The 25,205-nt window shown below is 37.7% G+C and overlaps 1 protein-coding gene and 1 long non-coding RNA gene across 2 annotated transcripts; one reads left to right on the top strand and one right to left on the bottom strand.

Moving 5' to 3' along the window:
- The first annotated feature begins 216 nt into the window (after positions 1 to 216).
- Positions 217 to 2,080, top strand: LOC131159266 (cytochrome P450 89A2-like). Its single transcript, XM_058114013.1, has one exon. The coding sequence runs from the start codon at positions 239 to 241 to the stop codon at positions 1,841 to 1,843; it is 1,605 nt and encodes a 534-aa protein (XP_057969996.1). The 5' UTR covers positions 217 to 238; the 3' UTR covers positions 1,844 to 2,080.
- A 680-nt stretch (positions 2,081 to 2,760) lies between these two features.
- Positions 2,761 to 23,773, bottom strand: LOC131159268 (uncharacterized). The gene is made up of 3 exons (XR_009137766.1): positions 23,605 to 23,773; positions 7,015 to 7,875; positions 2,761 to 3,288 (listed from the first exon to the last, which is right to left on the bottom strand). It is a non-coding gene; the product is annotated as an uncharacterized LOC131159268 (long non-coding RNA).
- Positions 23,774 to 25,205: the final 1,432 nt, after the last annotated feature.

The following is a 25,205-nucleotide window of genomic DNA, read 5'->3' as shown; positions in this document are numbered from 1 at the left end:
ACTATTCAAGTAACCTAATCCACCTTTAAAAGATCTGATTTTAAATTCCAATATAATCTGTTATCTTGACTATTTTGCATCATCATCCTGCACACCCTCTCTTCCACACATCATTTTAATATTCCAATCATTCCATCAATCTTTTTATTTTAAAACTAAATCCTAAACCCTTTCCTTCTATATATGGAATGCATGCAATCACCACCAGGCACACACTGATCAAATATCATCAAGCAACATGGAGACTTTGTTTATCATCATCCTCTCTCTCTGCATGGCTGCACTCCTCAAGACCCTCTTCAACCTCCTCTTTCCCTCCATCAGTACACCTATGCTAACCAAAACCAAAGCCAAGAAACTCCCTCCAGGTCCTTCCATGGTTCCCATCATAGGCAACCTCCTATGGCTCCGCAAATCCTTCTCCGAGCTCGAACCCATCCTCCGAAACATGTACACTAAGTACGGCCCCCTCGTCACCATCCGCTCCGGCTCTCGCCCCGCCATCCTCATCGCCAACCATTCCCTCGCCCACCAAGCCCTCATACAAAACAGCGCAGTCTTCGCCGACCGCCCAGCCGCTCTCCCCGTAGTTCGCATCTTCAGCAGCAACCAGCACAACGTCAGCTCCGCAGCCTACGGCCCCACCTGGCGCCTCCTCCGCCGCAACCTCACCTCCAAAATCCTCCACCCCTCCCAGGTGAAGTCCTACTCTCACGCCCGCAGTCGGGTCTTGCGCATCCTCGTCGACCTCCTCAAAAACCAGTCTCGACTCGGAGAGCCCGTTAGGGTTTTTAAACATTTCCAGTATGCCATGTTCTGTTTGCTTGTTTTCATGTGCTTTGGGGACGAGCTTGAGGAGAAGCAGATCAAAGACATAGAAGCTGTCCAGCGCAAGCTCCTATTATCTGTCAGCAGATTCAACATACTAAATTTCTGGCCTAGACTGGGGAAGATTTTGTTTCGAAATCGCTGGAAAGAGCTCATGCAGCTGCGGAAGTGTCAAGAAGACGTGTTGATTCCTCTAATAAGAGCTCGAATGAAAGCCAAACTAGAGACTCATCTATGCAAGAATGCGCAAAATGAAGAAGACAAGGAAGAGTTTGTCATCTCATATGTAGATACTTTAATGAATCTCCAGCTGCCGGGGGAGAAGAGAGAGCTTAACGAAGGAGAGATGGTGAGTTTGTGCTTGGAGTTTCTAAATGCTGGCACCGACACTACATCCACGGCGCTGCAGTGGATCATGGCCAACCTAGTGAAGTACCCACGTGTTCAAGAAAAGCTTTTTGCAGAGATTAATGGAGTACTTACTGGAAAACTTGGAGGAAAAAGGGTAGAAGAGGTGAAAGAGGAGGACTTGCAGAAGATGCCATATCTGAAAGCTGTGATATTGGAAGGTTTAAGGCGCCACCCTCCAGCACACTTTGTGATGTCTCATGCTGTCACCGAGGATGTAGAGTTGAATGGGTATGTAGTGCCCAAAAGTGCTACTGTGAATTTCATGGTGGCAGAGATGGGCCAAGACCCGAAAGTGTGGGACAATCCAATGGTATTCGAGCCCGAGCGATTTTTATCAGTGAGCTGCGGAGGAGAAGTGTTTGACATAACAGGGAGCAGGGAGATAAAGATGATGCCATTTGGGGCAGGAAGGAGGATGTGTCCTGGGTATGGACTGGCCATGTTTCATTTGGAGTATTTTGTGGCCAACTTGGTTTGGCAGTTTGAGTGGAAAGCTTGGGGAGGAGAGGAGGTTGATCTCTCAGAGAAGCATGAGTTTACTATTGTAATGAAATGTCCATTGCGGGCTAATCTTTCTCCAAGAGTGAGGGATTTAACTGGTTAGAGTCAAGGATTTCCCATTCCTTCCCTCTTCGTTCGAAGTACTACCTCTGCCTTCCCTTTATAACCCTCCTTTCCAATCACTAAGAAAAAATAAATACCAATCACCCTATCTAAGTAAAGCTTCCACTGTTATTTTTCGGCCCCAGGAGAGTTTACTCGTCCCCAGTCTCCCGCACTGCTCAAGTGTGTGAACTTAATTGAAGGGCCAAAGATTGATATGAAAGAAATTAAGCTGTCATTTTTTGGGGGTCAGTTAAGTAGAGAGCACGTATTAACCCAAAAGAAGGGGAAAAGAGAAACAACAACTACAAGAGCAACAAAACAACTATTCTCCAATGTGGCCTTGGCTCCTCTAGATGCACTGATACATAGTGTGATGCCTTGTATGTTAAGATTTTGGCTCGTAATAAACCCAAAAACAAAAAATTCTTTCAAGACAGCCTCATTTTATTTATCTCACATTAATGTCATGTTATTAGTACACAATACATTAGAACAAGATCAAAAAGAAGAAATTCCTTAAATCGATTCCACACATCGGAGTCCTTTTTCCACAGAGTAAGAGCATAATTGGACAACCAATTGCACAATCTTTTACTCACCCTATACTGCAATATAATAACCTCCCATTATATATAGACAAAAAACACCCTCTACAATTAAGCTTCATTTAAGATAAGGTAATTAATTCAGAATTCTTTTTTTTATAAGAATTAAGCCCACCAGACCTTTGGTATGCAGGAATGAAATAGAATAAAAAAAATCAAACAAATTTATCAGTTTCATCATGTTTCTCATTCAAATTTTCATTTCATTCCTTTTCTATTCTATTCCATGTGCAAATCAAACCTGTTGTCAGAGTGTGTGTTATCAAGTACTCTCAACACCAACACACACACACAACCCGATGTACAAAAATTAGGTACAAGTGAAATTAAATTAAATGTGTTGCACAGGGGAAATGTAAATTATACATAAATATTCATCAGGGAAGTTGAAAACTAATTCTTGCATTGTTGAAAGGAATATCCATTTCACGCAGACCCTCTAGCTAGCTAGCTAAACCTACTGGTTTAGTTGTCGGACAAATTTAACAATAGATGGAATAGCATCCATGCCGACAAGAAGCTTTTGACCTAGTAGTCTTCTTGTCGGGCTAATGCATTTATATCATCAAGAAGAAGTTTTTGAAGCAAACAGAGAAGACAAAAGCCACTTTGCATGTTAGCTTTACTTTATCCATCACCTAATAACCTTTACTGAACTTTTCTCAAGAACCCAAGCTAGGAAATCAATCAATGGTTTGTGGTAAACTTGGATCAATTATTAAAAAGTTCTTCAGGATTCTTTGTATCAGATACCATAATTTCCTGTTTCTTTTTCTTTCCAGTTGTTGAGCATCCACTTCCAGTTGTATCACTACTCAATGTGATGTGAGCATGAGCACTGCATGATGCAATAAAAGTCAGTAGGTGATCTCACTTTTCTCAGATGTTTTTTCTAAAATTAAGTTAAAAGTAGAGTGCAACCTATTCAACAAATAGTTCTAATTTTTTTTTCTTATAAAAAAATAAATAAATTGTATGGTCGTTTAATATTCCTTTTATTTATTTTTTTTTCATTTAAGAATGTAAAGAAATGGATGATGTTTATTTTTCCTATTAATTTTCAATCAATTTTTAGGAGTGTGACAATCTCAACCGGTGGGAAGAAAAATCGAAAATATTATTGAACCAAACTGCAAAACAATACCAAATCAAGTCAAAAAATTGGTTAACATTTTTTTTATTTTAGTTTGGAGCTTTCAATTTTTTTGGATCTATGACTCAATATTTTTTATTTTTTTTTTGTTAACCCGGGGACTCTAGGGGTAAACCTGGCTGTAAACTCTAAAGGGTGAATCAAACTCATGACCTTGAGATCACCAAAGTCACAAGTTACCACTTGAGCCAACCCAGCTGGACATCCATGACTCAATATTGGTTTGGCCCATTCAAAAATCATGGTTAACAGAGTTAAACCGATATATATATATATATATATATATATATATATATATATATATATATATATATATGTAAAAATGAATATTTTGTAATATATATTATATAATATTTTTAATTTAAGTAAGGATTTATTTTGCAATAACAATTTAGACTTCTTATTTATGCTCAAATATTATCGTTTGAATTTTAAAATTTACATATCAATTATAATGAAAGAAAAAATGTTTAGTTCTAATGACTTTAATTTTTTAAATTAGATCAGACGATTCAGTTTAGTTAACTATTGATATCAGACTAAAAACTGATCAATTGAATTTCTATTAACCATTTGAAATGATTCAATTTACAGTTTACATTTGCTCGCAGCCTGAAACTTCAGTGTTGGTTAGCAGTTTGAGCAGCATAGTTTGGTTCTTGCCCAGCTCTAGTTGTCATAATATCATAATATTTAGAATTCATTTTTGTGCATTTGATTATTATGTAAATACTCATTAAAAAATATATTTTTTTAAAAAAACATGTTAATTTAGAATGCAATTAAAATGAAGATATACCTAAATTTTTTAAAATTTTCAAAAAAAAAAGAAGTAAAAATCATCTAAAATATTTTATCATTTTTCAATCTTTATATACAACATGACTATTATTGACAAGTTAGTTTAGAAGTACAATAATTGACTAATATAGTTATAATTAATTTCTATTTTTGTTATAATATAATTTAATTTCTATTCTTTTGCATTTTCATTTATTCCAATTATAGTTATTAAATTATTATTATATCTAAGGACAAACATGAGTACACGTTTAATTAAGTTTTTATTTTATTTTAGCTTCAAGTTTTTCAATTTTTAGTTTTTAGTTTTTTTCTAATTTTTATAGTGACCAAATAAACACTTTCCTTTTGACAAATATGTTCCAAGTTAAGATTTAAGAATTAAATTTTAAATGAAAAAAAAAAATTTTTTTTAACAAATTATTTGAATCCATAAATAACAATTTTTTAAAAAATGTTCAAATATATTTATGCATTATTTACATATTCTAGACTAAAATTTACCTTGACCATGTCAAACATTTTTAAAAATTTACAAATTTTTTTATCAAATACCCGAGACACCTTTTTTTCCATCATGGGAGGAACAATTTTACAATAACTTGATTGAACTCTTTTACAAATTTCATTTCAAGAGTTCCTTCTACCGATTATAAGGAGTCGAATTAAATCTTATGATTGAGCATTGTTTTATAACTAAAAAATTATTACACATTAGTTTCTTTAATACCCCTTTGTCTGAATAAGTTGCATTATAATAATTGTTTTAATTTTTATCCATAAATTTATGGTCAACTTCCTTCCACATCAAGTGGGAGTATGTGCATTAGTTTAGTCTATAATTATAGAACAGGACTTCCCAAAAAGTTGTGCACTTTTGAGTGATTAAATTCTTTTTACCTAAAAAATAAAAAGGTTCGAATTGTTTTTACGACTATCAAACAATATCAAATAAATATTGAATTCGTGAGATAAAATGACTAACTTTTACGAGTGAATTTATTTCACGAGCTAAGAGAAATTGATTAGACTTGGTTAAACTTCTTTAAACTCATATTTGGTACGATTAAAATATAGAATTGGGCAAGTCAAGGAAACTTCGTCCACGTACATCAGCTAGGGGTTCTAGTAGTATAAAATTTTTGCTCCTAGTCTCATTACTCTATAGCAAAACTCTGGTTTTTTCTTTTAATATTTTCCTCTTTATCTTTTTAAAATAGTATTTGAGAGTATGTGATTTTGAAAGAAATTCAATACAATTGTATGCTATACTTCATCCAAATTGACAGAAATCCAAATTCAATATCTGAATTTCATGATTCCAAATATAAAATAAATTGAAATTAGATTCTCAAACACACTTGTAAAGTGTTGTTGAATCCTAGAAATGAATGTGAAAGCACCTTGCACTGATGATTCATTGTGCTCCAAACCATATAATAAATAATATGATTTTTCTAACAGTACAATCATATGATTTAGTAACCCACCACTAACATTGATATAGTTTACTAATCCACCACTAAGACAATACATGATTCATCAGACAAAATTACGTCATCAAATTCTAACTCACCCCTTTGGACTCTATCTTGGAGGCAATATGCATATTTTATTCTTATCTTTTCAAATAAATAAAATAAATTTCCAGTAAACTTAGGGCGATTCATTGTATCAAATATATAGTCAGTTCTCTTTGTGTTCTTTTCAATTGTTGAGAATATATGAAGCACATAAACAAATACACAGTTATGGTTATGAAAGTAAAGACACCCATAGTGACAATTCTTGAAAAAGTAAGACAGCAATGATATGTTACTAAATACACATTTTTTTATTAATATAATATATTATTCGATGGGTAAAAGTACATTATTTATCGTTTTCATTAATATTTCTTCGTATCAACAAGCACAAAGTTGCATAATATTCTTTTTTCCACTTCTACTCTTATTTAACCTAAAGCCCTTTGTTCGGAATATTTGTGATATAATAGGAATATGATAAAGATCATTTTTATTGCCATTTGAATGCCTCCTCACACAATTTTAGATTTTTTGATAAATTAAACATACTACAAATAGAAGATGAGCCTTGCCTGACACAAAAATGGCATATTTTTCAATGCCCAAAAGCAAAATATTCCTTAAAATTACAAAAACTTCACTCACACTTATAGGGACTGACATGTAAGCTTAAGTTGGAATTGGTTCTTACTGCTCAAGATACAAAAATACACAAGAACCGCATAAAATACTCATGAAAACATTTCTTATGACAAGTGAATTCACAATACTTCATTTCCTAAAGATATGGATCAAAATTTCAAGTTGAAAGAAATTCATAAATCTCAAATTTATTACCCAGACATGAATTTGAGAGTTGAATTATTATAGAATATGAATTTGATGGATGAGATTTAAGAAATCCTAAGTTTTAATGAAATACTTATCCAAACAGACTCTAAATTTTGTGTTTGAATAGAGTTGAAATTGTTTCTTTTTTGGTTGTATCTTTTCAATTTTTAGACTCTCCATGAAAGATGTCTCTAAATACTTAAGAGGGCACAAAAGTAATGCATGCTTTAATCAAAGTTCTAATAGTTTGTACCTGGCTCTTTTATGGCTCATTATGATTCGTTGATTGAATTGGCAGTTGAAATATGGCATCCCAATCAAAGGCTCTAGCCAAGGCTGCACCCCGGAAGCTTGACATTTTAAAACAGGCCAACTTGACATGGCTAGATCGACAAATCCTTGATCAACTTTTATGCCACAAGTATTATCAAACCCATTAAACAATGCTTTTTTTTTTTTTTCTAAATAGCTCCTTTGCTCCCCACTCCCCCCTCCCTCGCCCTCTACATACAGTTAGATGAGAATCCATTCCAAATGCATTTCTCCAATTTCTACATGCCTTAGAGAATACATATGACCCATAAACTAAACAGAGAGGTTAAAACTGATAGACCTTGCATAATACGATATCCATGCCATTAGAGATGCAGGTTGGATGAATCATTGGCACCACCTGACACATTCATCTAGTATTCAAATCAAACTCCCCAACTTCACACCAACTCATTTGCATACCTGTTTCTCCATTTTCAGTCTCCTCATCATTCAAGAAATCCTCAGATGGCTCTTTCTCACCCCTTGGGGCATTGTTTCCCCACCCATTGATCATCTTGTCTGGGTTCCACGATCCTGCTGTGCTATGCTATGACCAATTGGAACATCACTGCCTTAAGACCCAAGTGCACTTGCCCTTATCATCCACCTCTCCTCATATAAGAAGTCCCTTGGGCTTGTTGCAGGATATAATATCGAAAAGCAAGGTAATGTTTCTCAAATGTGGCAGTCAATTCTGCACCTTTGGCAGCAATATTGTGGCCCCACTGCTGCCAGCAAGATGACATGCTGCTTGTAGCATAAGATTCAAGGATTCCATTACCTTCCTTGGCTTCATAGTCTGCACAACAAAAGGAAGCAACCTGCAAAAATTTAGAAAGAAAAAGAACATGCACACAAACACATGAATGGATGGAAATGAGAAAGTTAAAAGTAAAAAAATTCCCACGATGTTTATTAAGTTCAAAAGGGAGCTTCCTGAACAAAAACTTTATCATTTATTCTAACAGAATCAAATTTACAAATTTACAAGAGATGCAGTCCTGCAACATGCAAAACTAAAAATCAAATCTCATCCATTTGTCTACCTTCCACAGAAAAAGATGGGAAATAATTGAGAAGGATTTAGAATCATAGTTTCCATTAGAAGCCATTTTTCGTTCCAAGGACGAGCAGAATACCACACTAGGGATTGCTTGAAACCACTTACAAAAAAGTATTTATCTAAAAGTAGTCTAAGATTACTTACTATAAGTACTTCCTTCAGTAAGTACTTTTTTCAGAAAAATACTTTTTCAAAAAACATTTATTTTCCTAAAAAATTAGTAGTTTGGAAAAGCGTTTTTCAAAATAAAAACTTATTTAAGTGTAAACCAAACATATTTAAAAGATACGATGATCACACTAGGAGAAAGACGTAAAATGATTGAGAAGGCTTTGAAACCCAGTTGGTGTTAGAAACCGTTTCATTCTAAAGGGAAGTAGGGTGGGAAATTCATACCACAATAGGCACAAACATCTTGTGATGCCAAAGAAGTGCTTCAAAATCAACATCTGTTTAAACTCAGTGTTGTGACTCATCGTCTCAATTATTAATAATATTAACACAAACAGGCACATTATGATGTGGATTCAAGCCCACATGTTTGACCAATAAAAAGTCACTTGGATATAAAATATGATGCAACATAATCCTAACAATGACAAGAATCTGTTCGCACGGTCAGCTGGAATTAAATTTGCAGGCTTAATACAAGATATCTATCTTGCATCAATATCCCCTCCCCCTCTTTAAACAATTTGCCATATACTCCTCTTTGAGTACGAGCCCTGGCGCAATGGTAACGGTGTTAAGATCCAAACTCGAAAGATCACAGGTTTCAAGTTAAACAGCCTCTCCAAATATGGAGGTAATAAGGCTGTATATCATGCCCTCCCCAGACCTCAATATGGCATAGGAAATTTGTGCACTGGGTGTTCCTCACACTCCTATTTGCAAACCTACTAACAGAATCTTCACTTGGAAAAAAAAATCTAGGATATAAATTCAGTTAGAATTAACTGAAATATAGCTTGGTGTCTAATAACATTTAAGAATGTATGAAATGCTCCTATGCACAACTAACATAGACTTGGACAAGGGATGATAGATCACGTCATGCACATAATTCCATGGCTCCCCTAGCATCATGCCACAAGCACCCATTTTTCACTATGCACCATGTGGCACAAAATTCAATTCCATGCATAATAAATGAAATTTCATCAATAGAATAAAATGTCCTTGCCATGATTGAAGCAATATTAAAGAACTTTTCACATAGTTCAATTTAATAGAGATATACCTTGTGTCACGGTGCTATGTTCTTGCATTAATAACACACGCCGAATGGCTTGTTGGGCAACCTTGCAAGAAATTTGGGTTAACATCAATTGATTATGGAGATGTCATAGAATGCATTTTGAATGCCACTATGATGTTGTGTTGGATCCAAATAGTTGTTACGGTGGCATTCTCAAGCTATGATGTCTGAACATTAGACACACGGATGGTTACTTTTACATGAAGGAGAATGCATATAAATACTTTACATTGGGGGAAAACTAGGTGAGCAACCTAGCTCCCCCATACCCAATGTCCTTTTAGGCACTAAGTGAGCACCTAAAAAAGCACTCAGGGGCGAGCTCTTGATATCCTTGAGGGATATCTTGGGCTTTTGGGCTTCCATGTAGGATTGAGAGATCCATGGATGACTCATCGGAGAATGAAGTCGCACATCATTTTTGAGCCGAAGGTTAGGAAACACACTCATATTAGCCCATGGGTGTGCTCTTGGGTGGTGCCATCTCATACCCAATCTATCGAGGGATGTTGATCCTTTGTATGTCCAACTCAAGTAGTATAATGGTGTCACTTTCCTTAACTACAACTAGTGGGTGGTGAGTGGCAAGTACTCCTACACAAGTATCGTGTTGTAGGAATAACAATTACCCTCAGTGCTTGTGGAATTCAAGTTCAAAACACTTATTGCTTGAGTCTAGTGACATATCAGTGAAAACAAGGGTTGTCATTCCGTGAGATTTGACCATTGAATTGGATGTTGGATTCTTTCCATGGATGAAGATAAGTGAGACCGGACAAGGCTTGGTGTAGTCTTGTTGCCAAATGGGAGTGACTCTGTCACATCTTATGCAAACTAAGGCAAAAAGTATTCCTTGTGGCCTTATATTCTATTGCCTTGTGACTGTTGGTATTGAAGTGGGTCTCTCCTTTGAGTACTAGGGAACACCAATTCTCATGTGAGGCTTCGATATAACATTGAGTGGGGGAAAGATTAATATATCTTTGTGTGAACATTGCTCACACTCTCTCCTCTTTGTTGGGTGGCTCATTAGGTTGATGGGCTGAAGTTAGCCTTTCATATACTATTTGGTGAAGATTAAGATGTGGGAGTACCCTATACCCTGAATTTGTGAGAATTGAGATGACAAGAATACCCCGTGCCCTTAAGGCAAGTATCGAGGCCACAATATAGGGTTTCTCCTATCTCAGTTGACCCTTGGGTTCGGATGAAAATTCACTAAGACTTTGTGGCGTCCTTGCTCTATACACAGAGGTGATATTCTTAGATTTAATGGAAAGGGTCAAATGCAGGAATTTTGCCAAAGGTGTACCTTCACTGAACTTGGGAAGTTTGAAACCCATATAGAGAGGTGAGATTCTCAGATTTATGGGAAAGAAAGAATTGTGAAAGCCTGGGGAAAATAATCCCCAAGCCACATGAGTGCAGCTCCATGTTTTTCACAGTGGTTACAGAAATCAGTAGGGAGTGGAGTTAAAGGAACCACGAATCTTGCTTAGAGGACTTCATTGGAATGCTAAGAGTTCCTTATAATTTGAAATCTGATAGGAATGTGGTTGAGGACCGCATTTGTGGAATTGATGGTTAAGTGCTTGTCTCTCTTTTTTCTTTTTCTTTTTCCTTTTTTTTTTGTGGTTAAGTGCTTGTCTATTGTTGGCATATGGGCCTTATCTTTACCCATGCCAAAGGGGATTTGAGTCATGTTGCAATGGGCACATCTGTTATGTTGGCCGGAGGGTCTTTTGTATTTGTTGTTGTTGTGCATGTTACTTTTAGTGAAACTTGGCCAACAGGCAATTAGTTCAAGTTACTGGAAAAGATGAATTTGAGCATGGGAAAGCCAGGGAGCAGTTATATAAGAAAATTAACCATGAACAAGATAGGAATGTCAAAGGGCAATTGAAATTTGAACATTGAGCGCCTACTTGGGATTGATAGTTGAATTCAAAGTACACAAAAGACCAAAAACGATAATGAGTGCCTACACTAGAGTAGAGAGCTAAACTATTTGAGCCTTAAGGATTCACATTTAGAATTTGAGAGGATATCTAGTACCTGTGTAGACCTAAAAACCCACTTTTGTACTACACAGTTTGTGCGAAAATTGGGTGTGCTATTGAAAATTTGTGGATGGTAGCCCCCAAATCTATGAGATTGTTAGATTTGGAGAGCCTTCGAGATGCAGACTTAACCTTGAAGTGTAATTATAGAACTAAGTCATGATGGTGTATCAATGATGGAAACTTATCTACAAGTGATGAAAACGTGGGAAGTAAAATAGTGAAGCCTTCGGGGTAATAAACTTTTTTTAAGAGGGGTTTTTTTGGGGGGGGGGGGGGGGTGGGTAGGGGTGAGAGAAAAAGAGATTAAATAACAACCTCCAAGTTTAGTGTATTTGAGAAAGATCTCAAATATAGAGTTTGAGATTCAAATCAAAACCAAAATGACATTTTGGGTATAAAGCTTCCTTGGGTGACTTTAGGAAAAGGGTTCGCTTCGATGAATCGAATGACAAATCTTCTATACCCTTGTTAGGGAGTTTGGGTTGTGAAGGCTGCATTGGTACTCCACTAAGTCAAAATCTAAACCTATGCTCCAGAGGCAGTTTAGCACACAATTACAAACTCTAGTAGTAAGCAACTAATCCAAAGGTGTTCACAAGCCTATCTAAAATCATGTTTAGTGAAAAATCTGGATACATGATACTACGAATAGTCTAACTATTATCTAAATGGATGGTGGCGATTTTTGGTAAAACAATTGATCTCTAGTAATGGTCGTTTAGGAGCATAGTAGCTAAGATCGTTAATGTGATATTCTTTGGGATTGGCATCTTCAATTCTTCTCCTCACAGCCATTTGGCTCCTCTATGGGTTAAGTAATGCCCTCAACTAAATCATTAGTATTGGACTTCTCTTTATTAATTTTAGGGCAAATTACATTAACCTCTCCTGAGGTTTGGCAAAAAAAATAAGGACCTCCCCTAAGGTTTCAAAAATGCCACAGACCTCCCCTGAGATTTTTTGAAAAACACACAAACCTCCCCTCAAAAGACTTGTCCTTTTGCAAAATATAAGGGGAGATTTATGTCTTTTTGACAAACCTTAAGGGAGCTAGGTCCCTGGAATTCTCGAAACCTCAAGGAAGGTCCTAGGATTTTTGAAACCATAGGAGAGGTCTTGGGATTTTTTAAACCATAGAATCTTTTTTAAAAAATAATAACAATAAAGGAGAGGTGCAACAGTAAACTCTATCTCCGGGACACCTAGCACAACAACGCCAACCCCCACCCACCCCAACGCACGCCTACAAGTATCCACTTAAATACAAGTTTGATATTGCAATTGAACCAAAGATGTTTGAGTTGATGGCTCGCCCTAAAGCTTGCACATACTGCTAGGTTACCCTGTGAGGGATTCTATAGAATCTAATTAAGTTGAAATAATATGGAATTGCTCACTGATGGCACAAAGTTGTTCACGGGTGGTCCATTGCATCTCTTTCCTTTGTGCATCCAATACTTATTACTTGATTTTCAGGTTTCTATATCCAACTTCAACTTTCGCAGCCAACTCATTAAAATGCCAATTAAAATTTGAATTCTTCACCATTCTAGTACCTAAGACAAACCAGCGTAGAAATTAAGAGGGGGGGGTCTACTTGGGTTGGATCTATGCTACTAAGATTCAACAAGAACACAGTTAGGATCAAGTCAGGGCCTATATACTCGGACTGGTCAGTAATGGTAAAAGTAATCAAGCACAAGTGCTCAAGTCATGTGGAATTCAATAAAGTCGTGGGTCAAACTAAGGGTGTCTGATGAACCCTAACCCTTCCCACTCCACCCCCCCCCCCCCCCCTTTTTTTCAGGTGTCTATCTTAAACCATGTAGTCAAATGAAGAAAATAGAATGGAGTTGAGAACACAAGCAACAATGATGACATGCAATGATAACTTCCCGCAAAGCATGGTAAGGTCTCAATTATGTCAACAAGATTCTAAGCATGTATGATGAACCCTAACTCTTCCCACTCCTCCTTCAAGTGTCTATCTTGAACCATGTAGTCAAATGAAGAAAATAGAATGGAGTTGAGAACACAAACAACAATGATGACATGCAACGATAACTTCCAGCAAAGCATGGTGAGGTCTCAATAATGCCAAGATGATTCTAATGTCTTTGAAATGGATCTGAATGACTTCTGAAGTTGTGGCATCATTTAAGGATTCAAGTGGGCTCAAAGAGCCTAATACTTTATGCCAATATGCATAATGAGTGACTTCAACTTGGATTGATGTCATGATTCTACCTGATGATGGAGATTTTAGGTTCAAACAAATTTGATCAAGTGTTTCAATTTGAGGTTGAATTGTGGTTTTGGTTTAGGATTTGGATGTCAATTTTGAGTTTAGGGTTTCATATATAGATGAATTACAGTCCTAGGAATAGGATTAATCAATGATTTTGGAGTTGGATTTCCATTCCAAGTGATGCTTAGAGGGGCAAGGATTTTGAATGGAATTGGGAATTTGGTGCTTGGGCTTGATCGAGGCTTTAAAGATCAGCACCAAAATTGAAGGCCCTAATTCTTTGATGAATCCCAATCCATCTCTGCTCAAAGTCATAAAACTTGGCACTCAAGGCAAAACAAACATCTATTCTAAAATGAACTCAATTGTCACCCAAAGCCAAATCAATTCCTCACTTAAAGACGTGAATGTTGAATGACATCAGAAGAAAATTTTCATCCTTGCTTGTGAATTGCACCAATTCAGCTATTTATCTGCCACCAATTCCAACATTTAACTAAATCCAAGTGCCCCAACTTCTCCTCTTAATAATTCCATTTCTCAGTTTCAATAATCCAAACCAGATCAGCTAAGCAAGCCTGTTTCAATGAAGAGACAGCTTAATGCCATTTATTCCAAATTGAAAGTCAAACAAGGACATTTGGCTACATAAAGGGAGGATTAAGGAGGTGCAGCAGATCATGCTGAATATTGTTTCTGCATCTCATTATAGCTAAATGGATATCAAGGACAAACAATTATCCACATTTAACAGTGAAAGTAAGTCTAAAGCTTTGTTAGATTGATTTATGCAGATGATGATATAAACAAAACGCCTAATGAGAAAAGGATTTATTATGCTATTTGTTATCTTCATGAGCTTGTGTGCAAGTGGTGTAAAAAATTGCAGCATACATGAATGGGACGTTATTTGGATACAATTACAACTGGTAAAAGATGAAGACCCTGTGAAGTGATAGGTTTATTCCTATGAAACTTAAGCAGGTAACATACTACAAGCCTTTTGATCTTGCTCAAAATGATACAGTTATTGAAACTCATACTCAAGAATACCACAAGTTGTACGTCCAGGAGTCATCCGACTGGATGCAATGAGCGAAAACTTTCTCTTTATCTAGGTGGATGCAACACACAAATCCATAGACTATACTCCCACACTATGGAAGAAACAACCTCAATGCAAACAAGGAACAGTACCCGGCTTATTTGTAGCACTGGAATATTAAATCTTTACGAACTCTCTGCTCGTCTTTGGGCCAGTTTGAGGTAAAACGTGTTTTTCCATTTTTAATCACAAATTCAAAGATAAGGGAAAAAATCGTGAAAATTTCCCTTTTCAAGTGTCATAATAGTAGTCATTAGTGAAAGGGCCCTCTTGTTGTCCATATCCAAAGCTAACCTTCAGATTAATTGAGAGAAATCCAAGGAAAAAGCACTTCCCATGGGGGTAGGGGTACTACAATAGGAAGTTGATATAGTAGAGAAATTCATTAATGGGAGCAATAAAGAAACAATGTTTGGAGAACAAGATGTCCTCCTATGATAATCTAATAGAAATTATAAAAGTTCGTGCCCCCAATCCCTTTGCGGATCAGAGAAAGAACTCCCCCAAAACACCTACGAAGCATGCACCCAAAAAGAGGCAAGGAAAACAACCCTACCCTGTAACAAAGTCCAAAAAGATGGCCTATACAGCACAATTCCACAAAATCCTATCCCCTTTTTTAGTTCTCTCAAAGCCCCAAAACCGCACCAACATGAAGTTATATACATCTTGTGGCATTACCATGCTTCACCAAAAAAAAAAGAAGAGGATAACCCAAAGCTTTCTAGAGGTGTCTAGTGACTGCAAACATAAGATGAAGATTCCAATCACAGAATATCACATGAATGTTACAATGCTCCAATGCAACTGCCACCTAAAAAAATAAAATGCCATACCCAGTGCACATAGCTCTGACACCGTATCGGGGGTCTGGGGAGGACATAATATATGCAGCTTTACCTCCAAAAATTAGAGAGGCTATTTCTGTGACTTGAACCTGTGACATTCATGTTTAGATGTACCACTATTTCTGATCCATAACATGACAGAATCAAGTCCCAGTGAACCTAAATTTTCAAAAAGCTTGGGCGCAACCTCAGGAAGTACTTACAGGACCAATTAGAATTTTCACATATTACTATAATCATGGTGAAGACATCCACACACTTGTTGAAATTCCATTTTCTATGCAGTCTTGGATTTTCTTATCTGTTATATGAGTAAAATGGGTTATTGTGACATGAAACTGGGAAAGCCATTGCACTGCAGGTGTGCTATGAGTAAGTTCAATCAGTGGGAGAAAAATTATCTCACCATTTGCTTCATTCAGACTCAGTTTTGAACCCCAAGTGTCCAGTGAAGATTCTGTTAATTAGCCTCCAAACAAGAATTTGAGAATGAACTCTTTTCAAGAGAGTGAGATCAATGTGATCCAGTAAAGATTCTGTTATGTAGTCTCCAAAGAAGAATTTGAGGGTTGGTGAACTCCTTTACAGATGGGAAAATTTATGTGGGAGAACTTCTTTTTCATTATGCTCTTTTGCCAGTCACAATGCCAAAGAGACCACTGAATACCATTGAGATCCAGATGATCATTGGAAGTGGGTGGATTTTCAAAAATCTCTTACTGGATGTAATCCAGCACAAGATTGCAGTGGCATCAGTAGATTACTTAGGGATGAAAGATATGATGACAGTATCGAATAAAAGAAAGCCACCTATACATAGTATGTTAAGGCAGCTTATGAAGCAACTAGGATCTAAAGGAATCTGAAATTGAAAGATGAATTGGCAGGTAGTGCATGCAGGGCATCGTGCCCAAGAATTTTGGTGGGTGAGGCATGGAATATTGATGACTAGAGTCTAGAAGTAGTGGCAACAGGCAGTATTTTGAGAAATGAGGATTAAGAAAGGATTGAGGGGTTTTAGTATAGAATTAGTTATCCTTCTCCTTTCACAGCTGAAATTGGGGAATTCGCTCACAGGGCTAACTCTGGCTTAGGAGCTAGGTTATCAGAAATTCTTCCTTGAGTCCAACTTAGAAATTGCTCTTCAATGTTGTGAGACTGGAGTTCAAAGTTATTATCCCAGTGCTCCACCAGTCTATTGTTGCAGCCTTGCCGGAAATTCTTGGGTAGGAACTATGCCCAACTCACACAAGTTTATAGGGATTTTGCATATTATGTAGTGAATTGAGTAGCCAATTGAGTGTTCTCACTTTCACAAAACCACTATTTTTTTTTTGTAGTCATAATGAGATAATCCCTCTTTGTTAAGTGGTGTTCACAGAACTTGTTATCCAATAACGATAAATCAGTAGTTGTCTTGGATGTGTAGCCCTCACTACAAGTGTTATTAGTAATGCGGTAGTGGACTAGTGCCAGAAGAAATAGTAACAATAACAAGAATGAAAACTTCTAGTTTACATGCAAGATACACAGGCACCATAGAATTGTTGTAACTTCCAAAACCTGCCATAGAAAAGCCATGGAATCAAAGCACAGGAATGGAATCACCCAAAAATCCGCCAAGCAGAACCTTAATAAAATAAAGAGCTTAATAATTAAATGCAATCTCCGAGATGTAGCAAATCCTTTAACTTTGATAACAAAAAAAGGGGTCTTTCTATGACACACATCTTCGGGGGCTTGTATCATACACAGCAGTTGCTGGCCATTAGATTCAAAATCCAACCATCAGCAACAGGGTGCGTATCCCCAATGTCTGAATCATAAAATTTTCCTAAGACAACACCATGCAATATGCAAAGCTACCTTGTAAACTAGGATATACCATCCATCTATATTCTATATAGCTATATATAACACCCAGGCCTGTTATTGGTCCAGGATTGAGGAAGGCAAATCCCCATGGACCACAAACAGATAAAACAAAAAACCCCAAGGATGACATGCAATCAACCATTTAATTAAAAGATAGCACATCATGGCCGCGTGTCATTTTTCACCAAGAAAACCTGTTTGTAATTAGCAACTCTACCAACTACCAGCTAATTGAGTGATCCACCATATAGGCAACTCATCAAGATGATAGCTCCCCAATAGCACATTTTCAATGAGAAAAATTGTAAGGATAAATGCATCATTCAATTCTGGATTAAAAAAAAGGACACTCAAAAAAGATTTAGAAACTTTGTTACAATCAAACTCGGAACATGTGAAATCGAATAGAGTCAACAACTTAAGGTGGCAGAAGATATTTTTTGTTTTTCATGAAAACAAAATAAGAGAGATGTTTACTCAAATAGGTAGGACTGTAGGGCCATATGATTGATTCAAATATTATAAGATTTAAGCAATTCCATGAACCTCACCACAGAAAGCGACTTTGATCCTATAGTAGTCTTTGTTCGCTAAATGTGCAATGGAGCTCTTTTATTAGAAATAGAACTCATGAGTAATAGGAGCATCATCCTTGTATTTCACATTTGTAAGCTTCTATATGATGCAGAATTTATCTCCCTTTGTTTTTCTAGCATAAAGTCAAGTCAACTTTGTCCAAAGTGAGGGTACTTTAATTCCATGCTATAGACATTATCATCACCCTATTTGGAGATAACCACATGTTTGTCCAGTGTCCAATCTTCAAGAATTTTATCATTAGGTTTTGCTAACTCACCAAAAATAGGATTTGTGATGGTTTTTGCAACAATGAAGGAAAATTCATTGCAAACCACCCAAACAGTTGGGCTTACCACCAACAGTGAATGTCTTCTTCTTCCACTTGGGCATGGACAAGACATTCGAGTGAATCGATCTGCATATATGTGAATACATGAGCCGTTTTCCATATAGAAGGTAAATCCAACAGTATTCTGTTTGGAAAATTAAATGTTCAGTAGCAACATTACTAAAAATTTCCACTACCACCATCACCCCTGTTGGGAAGTGATCTACGAGCAACAATCGCACAAGCAAAATACACGCAACCACAAGACCAGATTTACATGGTTCGGCCCACTATGACCTACATCCACGGGAGCATACACAATCTACTATAACCAGGAGAATTACAAGGAGGAGGAGGAGGCTACTGCCCTCAACTCCGCTCTCTCTCACACACACACAGCCATGCAACTCACCACACATGTCACACACAATTACACACATATATATACACATATGGGAAGGGGATAGTCAAACAAGGCAGCTGCAAAGTCAACATGGTAGGCAACTGTATGGTGGCCGTCGGTTTCTAGCATCAATGATTGCGGCTAGGTGGTGCGGCTGCCAACACCAATACGAGCCATACCCTAACAATCTCCACCTTGGCGAGTATCAACTCCCAAGTCCACAGCTCCACCTTGATACGAACTCAATCAAGGCAAGTCTTCATAACTTGGTTCAAACGTCTGTACCATGCAAAGAATACCGCCTTCTTCATCGGCAAACCGAACTCGTTTGTTCGTTTCTAACGACACGCTGCTATCATCATCCGAGGTCAAACCACCAACCACTGTGGTTCCCATCAACTAATACAGCCCACGAGACTCCTTCCCAGTAAATATCATTGAGTCACGTCGGGTCACCTCCATAACTCCACCTGTGACAGAGATTTGGCAACCCTTAGAATCCAACCGACTAAGGGAGATCAAATTTCTTCGCACCCTTGGAACGAAGTTTACGTCATCCAAAATATGAACCGCTCCAACAGGCGTCTTCAGCTTTACAAATCCAATCACTTTGACATCGCATGAAGACCCATTACCGAGTGATACCATACCGCGAACTTTTTTGAACGAATGGAAAAATTCTTTCTTAAAACAAATATGAACTGAACTCCCAGAGGCCAAAACCCATCCGATCCGGCGATTTTGCTCCAACCTCGCTCTGATACCATTTTGTTGGGAAGTGATCTACAAGCAACAATCACACAAGCAAAATACACGCAACCACAAGACCAGATTTATGTGGTTTGGTCCACTGTGAACTACATCCACAGGAGCATACACAATCTACTATAACTGGGAGAATTACAATGAGGTGGAGGAGGCTACTGCCCTCAACTCCGCTCTCTCTCTCTACAAAGATTCATTGCCTCACATAACACAGCCACGCCTCTTACAACACACACAGCTCTCAACCCACACACATAGCTATCTGATGCACACACACAGCCACGCAACTCACCACACATGCCACACACAAATACACACATATATATACACATATGGGAGGGGGATAGTCAAACAAGGCAGTTGCAAAGTCAACAAGGTAGGCAGCTGTTTGGTGGCCGTCGGTTTCCAGCGTCAACGATTGCGGCTGGGTGGTGCAGCTGATGACACCAATACGAGGCACACCCTAACAATCTCCACCTTGGCGAGTATCAACTCCCAAGTCCACAACTCCACCTTGATACGAACTCGATCAAGACAAGTCTTCATAACTTGGTTCCAACGTCTGAACCATGCAAAGAGTGTCGCCTTCTTCATCGGCAAACCGAACTCGTTTGTTTGTTTCTGACGACGTGCCACTATCATCATCCGAGGTCAAACCACCAACCACAGTGGTTCCCATCAACTGATACAGCCTACGAGACTCCTTCCCAGTAAATATCATTAAGTCACGTCGGGTCATCTCCATAGCTCCACCTGCGACAGAGATTTTGCAACCCTTAGAATCCAACCGACTAAGGAAGATCAAATTTCTTCACATCCTTGGGACGAAGTTTACGTCATCCAAAATACGAACCGCTCCAATAGGTGTCTTCAGCTTCACAAATCCAATCGCTCTAACATCGCATGAAAACCCATCACCGAGCGATACCGTACAAGCTTCTTTGAACGAATGGAAAAATTCTTTCTTAAAACAAACATGAACTGAACTCCCAAAGTCCAAAACTCATCCATCATTGTTTGGACTGCGGCAAGCATTCATGTTCTTTCTTATCAACTTCCGGCACTCCCTTTTCATATGGCCGTACTTCTTGCAGTATCAACACTGCACATTTTTTTGATTAATTTGTCGATGTAAAATGCTTGTCGTTACAAGGACCTCATCATTACCATGCCATGTGGCATGCTCTAATACATTGACACCATCCCGTGTCTTCTTTTCTTCTTCGTATCTTTTTCGATCTTCACAGTCCCTCTCGAAGTGCCTTTTTTATCACACCAGTAACATACGGCCTCACTCGTATCTCGTCCTCTTGATTTTGAACGCCATTGTTTACCTCTGAGCTTTCGATCTTTGCTTCTTCCTTGTCTCTCACTATTAGCTACCAAAGCTTGCTCATGAGACGTCACAATCGGCTTTCTTAATGTCTCAGAATCTTGAAGTGATGTCATCACATCATACAACTTTAAGGTATCCTTCCCCACGAGCAATGCAGTTATCAGACTATCAAATGAAGCTGGTAGAGACGACAAAAGTAGAAGCGCCTTATCCTCTTCATCAATTTTTACACCAAGGTTCAACAATTGGGTTAAAATCTTGTTGTAATCATTTATGTGATCAAAAAGACTGCTTCCCTCGTTCATTCGAAGTTGATAAAGTTTCTTCTTCAAAAACAATTTATTGGTAAGGGACTTCGACATATACCTTTGCTCCAATTTCTTCCAGAACTTTGTCTAACACCGAATATTTGACTTCATTTTCCAGACACAATCGGATTGTGCTAACCGTCTTCATCTCCAATTCGATCCAATCATCATCTTTGAAATCATCTAGCTTCTTCCCGATCAATGGCTTGATCAAGTCTTGATGAACCAAAAAATCCTTTATCGTGCTCTGCCACAAACTGAAGTTGTTCCGCCCATCAAACTTCTCCACCTCAAACTTTGAAGTGCCAACACCTGCCATTCTACTCCGAATCTCACAAAACAGACACCGTCAATCGCTCCGAAATGGCCAAAAACCTTAGAGATGGTTCAAGAAAAACCGACCCGAAATGGCTCCGAAAAGCCTGGTCAAACTTTAGGTCAAACCAGTCAAAAACAGTCAACTCTCTGTTAACTTTAACGAAATATTCCCTCCCTTAACGGAATATTCCTGACGGCATTAACGACCACTGATGTCGTTACTGATGTCGCCTGCTGACGTGGCACCGTGGGGCCCACCTTTTGTGGGGTTCACTTGCTGACGTGTCATGTGGGGCCCACCATGGGTCCCTCCTGATGACGTGACATTGTATGGCTGCTGATGTATGTGGGGCCCATGCTGACGTGGCTGCTAACTGTACAGCAGGCTCAGCTCTGACGTGGCTTGACATTTGCTGACGTAGGCGCTGACTCAGCGCTTACATGGTCGCTGACGTTAGCGTCTTCAACCTCCGAACGTGCGCCAGTGCGTGGTAGCGCGTGACGCTCTTTCCCAATCAGCTACCGACGCGTGAGGGCACGAGGCAATGCGGTCTTTCTGCCGTTGGTGAGTGTGCGCGCGTGCGGTCTCTTCTAAGCTTCATTCGAGCTCTGGTTACCGCCGTTGACTTCGTCTCGACGAGAGGAATGTTTTGGTGGCTCATTTTGCTTTGATCCGGCGATTTTGCTCCAACGTCACTCTAATACCATTTGTTGGGAAGTGATCTACGAGCAACAATCGCACAAGCAAAATACACGCAACCACAAGACCAGATTTACGTGGTTCGGTCCACTGTGACCTACATCCACGGAAGCATACACAATCTACTATAATCAATAGAATTACAAGGAGGAGGAGGAGGAGGCTACTGCCCTCCACTCTCTCTCTCTCTCTCTACAAAGATTCACTGCCTCACACAACACAGCCACGCCTTTTACAACACACACAGCTCTCAGCCCACGCACACAACTCCCTGCTGCACACACACACAGCTCTTTGCTACACACACACAGCCACGCAACTCACCACACATGCCACACACAATTACACACATATATATACACATATGGGAGGAGGATAGTCAAACAAGGCAGCTGCAAAGTCAACATGGTAGGGCAGCTGTTTGGTGGCCGTTGGTTTCCAGCGTCAACGATCGCGGCTGGGTGGTGCGGCTATCGACACCAATACGAGCCACACCCTAACAACCCCTTCTACCCTAAGGTCACATTTGGTTCACAGAATGCCTATTCCTATGAATAGAGTAGTAGTTATAAAAGATTAGTTACATTTAGTTATACAAGAAATGGTTAGTTACAATTAGTTATACAAGAAATGGTGTTATTAGTATAAAACAAATAATAATGTGAAACTCTTTATAAATCTATAACAATAAATAGACAAGGAACAACTATTTTCAAATTTCTCCCCGGGATCCCTTCTTATCATATGTTGAATGAAATAATGAAGAATATACGAAGGATAGCTATTTCCTCAATTCCCTAATTTTAAAGATTCCATCTTATTCCAAGGAATAGCTATTCCACCAAACCAAACGACTCAGGTGCCATTATGCACAAACTACTAATGCTGCCACATTTATGAAACACATATAATTTCCCATCCAAGAAAGCTAATTTTCTTAATTACTGAATCATTGTTGAGAAGCCCAATTCCTATATAAACCTATATTTATATGCCACTGCATCATTGAGGATTGAGGACAGTTTCCACTTTCCACTCTTTCACCCCTAAAAAATATGCATTTGAAAAGAACAATCAACAATTTAAAAGTTACAGTGATTAGTACATGCACATTCCACATAATCTCGAGTCTTTACTGAACGTCATCATCATCAGCATAACACCACTACAATATTACTTGGGCAAAACTAAATTCAGAAGAAAAAACTATATTTGTTTCCGCAACAAGTGGGTGGGATGTGAGGAAATGCAAGAGGGGATAGATTATAGATGTAAATTCAAGTTGAATCCTAAGAGCAGTTTCAAATACTAAAAGAAAATCTAAAACCAACCATTCCATCCGCCCGGGGGGGGGGGGGTGGCAAGGGAAGGGGAGTGTGGAGAGAGGATAAGAAACCCTGAAAGAACTAACCTCTCACAGTCGCTCCACTCATTTTTCGCCTCTCCCACCATTGAGAAAACAGAGACGTGCATTCAAACAAGGTTTCTTCTTTCTCCGTTGGGATTTTTCTCGTGAAAAATGGCTTAACTACGGGCATTTTTTGTTAGGCTTTGTTTGGCATGTGTGACTTTTCAAAAGAACTTTTAATAAAAAATAATTTTGATATTATTTTAAAAATATATTACTCCATATTAAAAAAAGTTAATGTTGAATGGTTGATTCTCCTACGAGAAATGAGTTATTATTAGAAAGGAAAAAAATGACTTTGAGCCGGTGTTTGGTAAAAAAGTTGAGGGTGTTTAAAATATTTAAAATGATTAAAATATATATGTAATTTTAAAAAATATATAATTAATGATTTGATATTTTTGTAATATTTGAAAATAATTATGGATAAAAATGGAATAAAATAATTATTAGAGAAAAAACTACCTTTTAATTTTTAAAAATTTCAAATCTATGAGTTTTAAAAGCTTCCCAAAAAGATAAAAATTGACTTTTAAAAGTTAGAAAAATTGATTATTAAACACATTAAACCTAGTTTTTACTTTAAAAAGGGAGAAATTGAGGCAAAAAAGAAGGGTCAAACTCACTATTTAAAAAAAAAAAAAAAAAAAAGGAGGTAGCCTGGTGCACAAAGCTCTCGTATGTGTAGGGTCCAGTGAAGGGACAGATCACGATAGGTCTATAACACTTAACCTTACCTTCAATTTTTACAAGAGACTATTTCCACATTCTGAACATGTGATCTCCAAGCCACACAGTGCCAAATTTATCGTTGTACCTAAACTCCCCTTTAAACTCACCCTTAAAAGCTCATAAAAAAAAAAAAATGTTGACTTATAAAAAATTGAAAAAGTTGTTTACTAAATTTGTTCGATTCAACCTTTAAAATTAAAAAATAAAAAGAAAAATAAAAAAAAAAAGAGGCCAAACTCACCCTTACCTATAACTCTATCATGGTTTCTTGTATAATAATATAACTACTAAAGTAAGTATTGGTTTTTTGAGTCCGATCCCTATTTTGATGCTGACAAACTACCAGTATCTTATGTGTGCATTTAGTGTGTGAATAGGTTTTCATTTCAGTACGGACATAAGATACGAGAAAATAGAAGCCTAATGGACTTAAAAATTATGTCTTTCAGGCGAATTCCATATAGAAGAGTAAAGAAGAAAGAAAACATTTGTTCATTTCAATTGTAATTGCATTTAGTTTTTTATCTTTAATATGTAATAATGCATGCATCTGCATGATATGGATTGAATGCTCAGATGACCATAGACTGACCTTAGGGCACCTACACTTCATACAAAACCTTTTCATAAAAAGATAAAATCTTTCAAAGTTTTTAATATAACTTTGGGGTCAAATTACGGCTTACAAAGACTTCAGTCGCCCAAAGGTCAACTAGCGTTGGGTTTTTAGGCTTAATTAAAAGCCTCAGGTGACCGAACATTTTATGTGTTATAGCCCTCGGTTGACCGAAC

The sequence above is a fragment of the Malania oleifera genome, chromosome 7 (genome assembly GCF_029873635.1).
Source record: "Malania oleifera isolate guangnan ecotype guangnan chromosome 7, ASM2987363v1, whole genome shotgun sequence".
NCBI lineage: Eukaryota > Viridiplantae > Streptophyta > Magnoliopsida > Santalales > Ximeniaceae > Malania > Malania oleifera.
This window is presented reverse-complemented; position numbering and strand designations above follow the sequence as displayed.